This window comes from Colobus angolensis, unplaced genomic scaffold, assembly GCF_000951035.1.
Source record: "Colobus angolensis palliatus isolate OR3802 unplaced genomic scaffold, Cang.pa_1.0 Scaffold32, whole genome shotgun sequence".
NCBI classification, from domain to species: Eukaryota; Metazoa; Chordata; class Mammalia; order Primates; family Cercopithecidae; genus Colobus; species Colobus angolensis.
The window spans coordinates 634,981-635,324 of NW_012116488.1; the positions used below are offsets into that span (position 1 = coordinate 634,981).

The following is a 344-nucleotide window of genomic DNA, read 5'->3' on the forward strand; positions in this document are numbered from 1 at the left end:
CGGATGGAGGGAGACCTGTCCATAACCGACGAGGATGTGACCGCCAAAGACAGCAAGTTCAAAATGCCCAAGTTCAAGATGCCGTCCTTCGGGGTGTCGGCCCCAGGCAAGTCCATTGAGACCACTGTGGACGTGTCTGCCCCAAAGGTGGAGGCCGACGTGAGCCTCCCCTCCATGCAGGGGGCTCTCAAGACCACTGACCTCAGCATTGAGCCATCATCCGCCGAGCTGGAGGTCCAGGCTGTCCAAGTGGACATGAAGCTCCCGGAGGGCCATGTGCCCAAGGGAGCTGGCCTCAAAGGGCACCTGCCCAAGGTGCAGATGCCCAGTTTCAAGATGCCCAA

General features: G+C 60.2%; 1 protein-coding gene across 1 annotated transcript in view; it reads left to right on the forward strand.

Moving 5' to 3' along the window:
* AHNAK2 (AHNAK nucleoprotein 2) overlaps positions 1-344 on the forward strand; it is a 31,250-nt gene that overhangs the window by 20,543 nt on the left and 10,363 nt on the right. The window contains exon 11 of the mRNA XM_011951572.1: positions 10-344. Within this exon, the coding sequence (XP_011806962.1) occupies positions 10-344 (335 nt within the window). The remainder of the gene's footprint in view (positions 1-9) is intronic.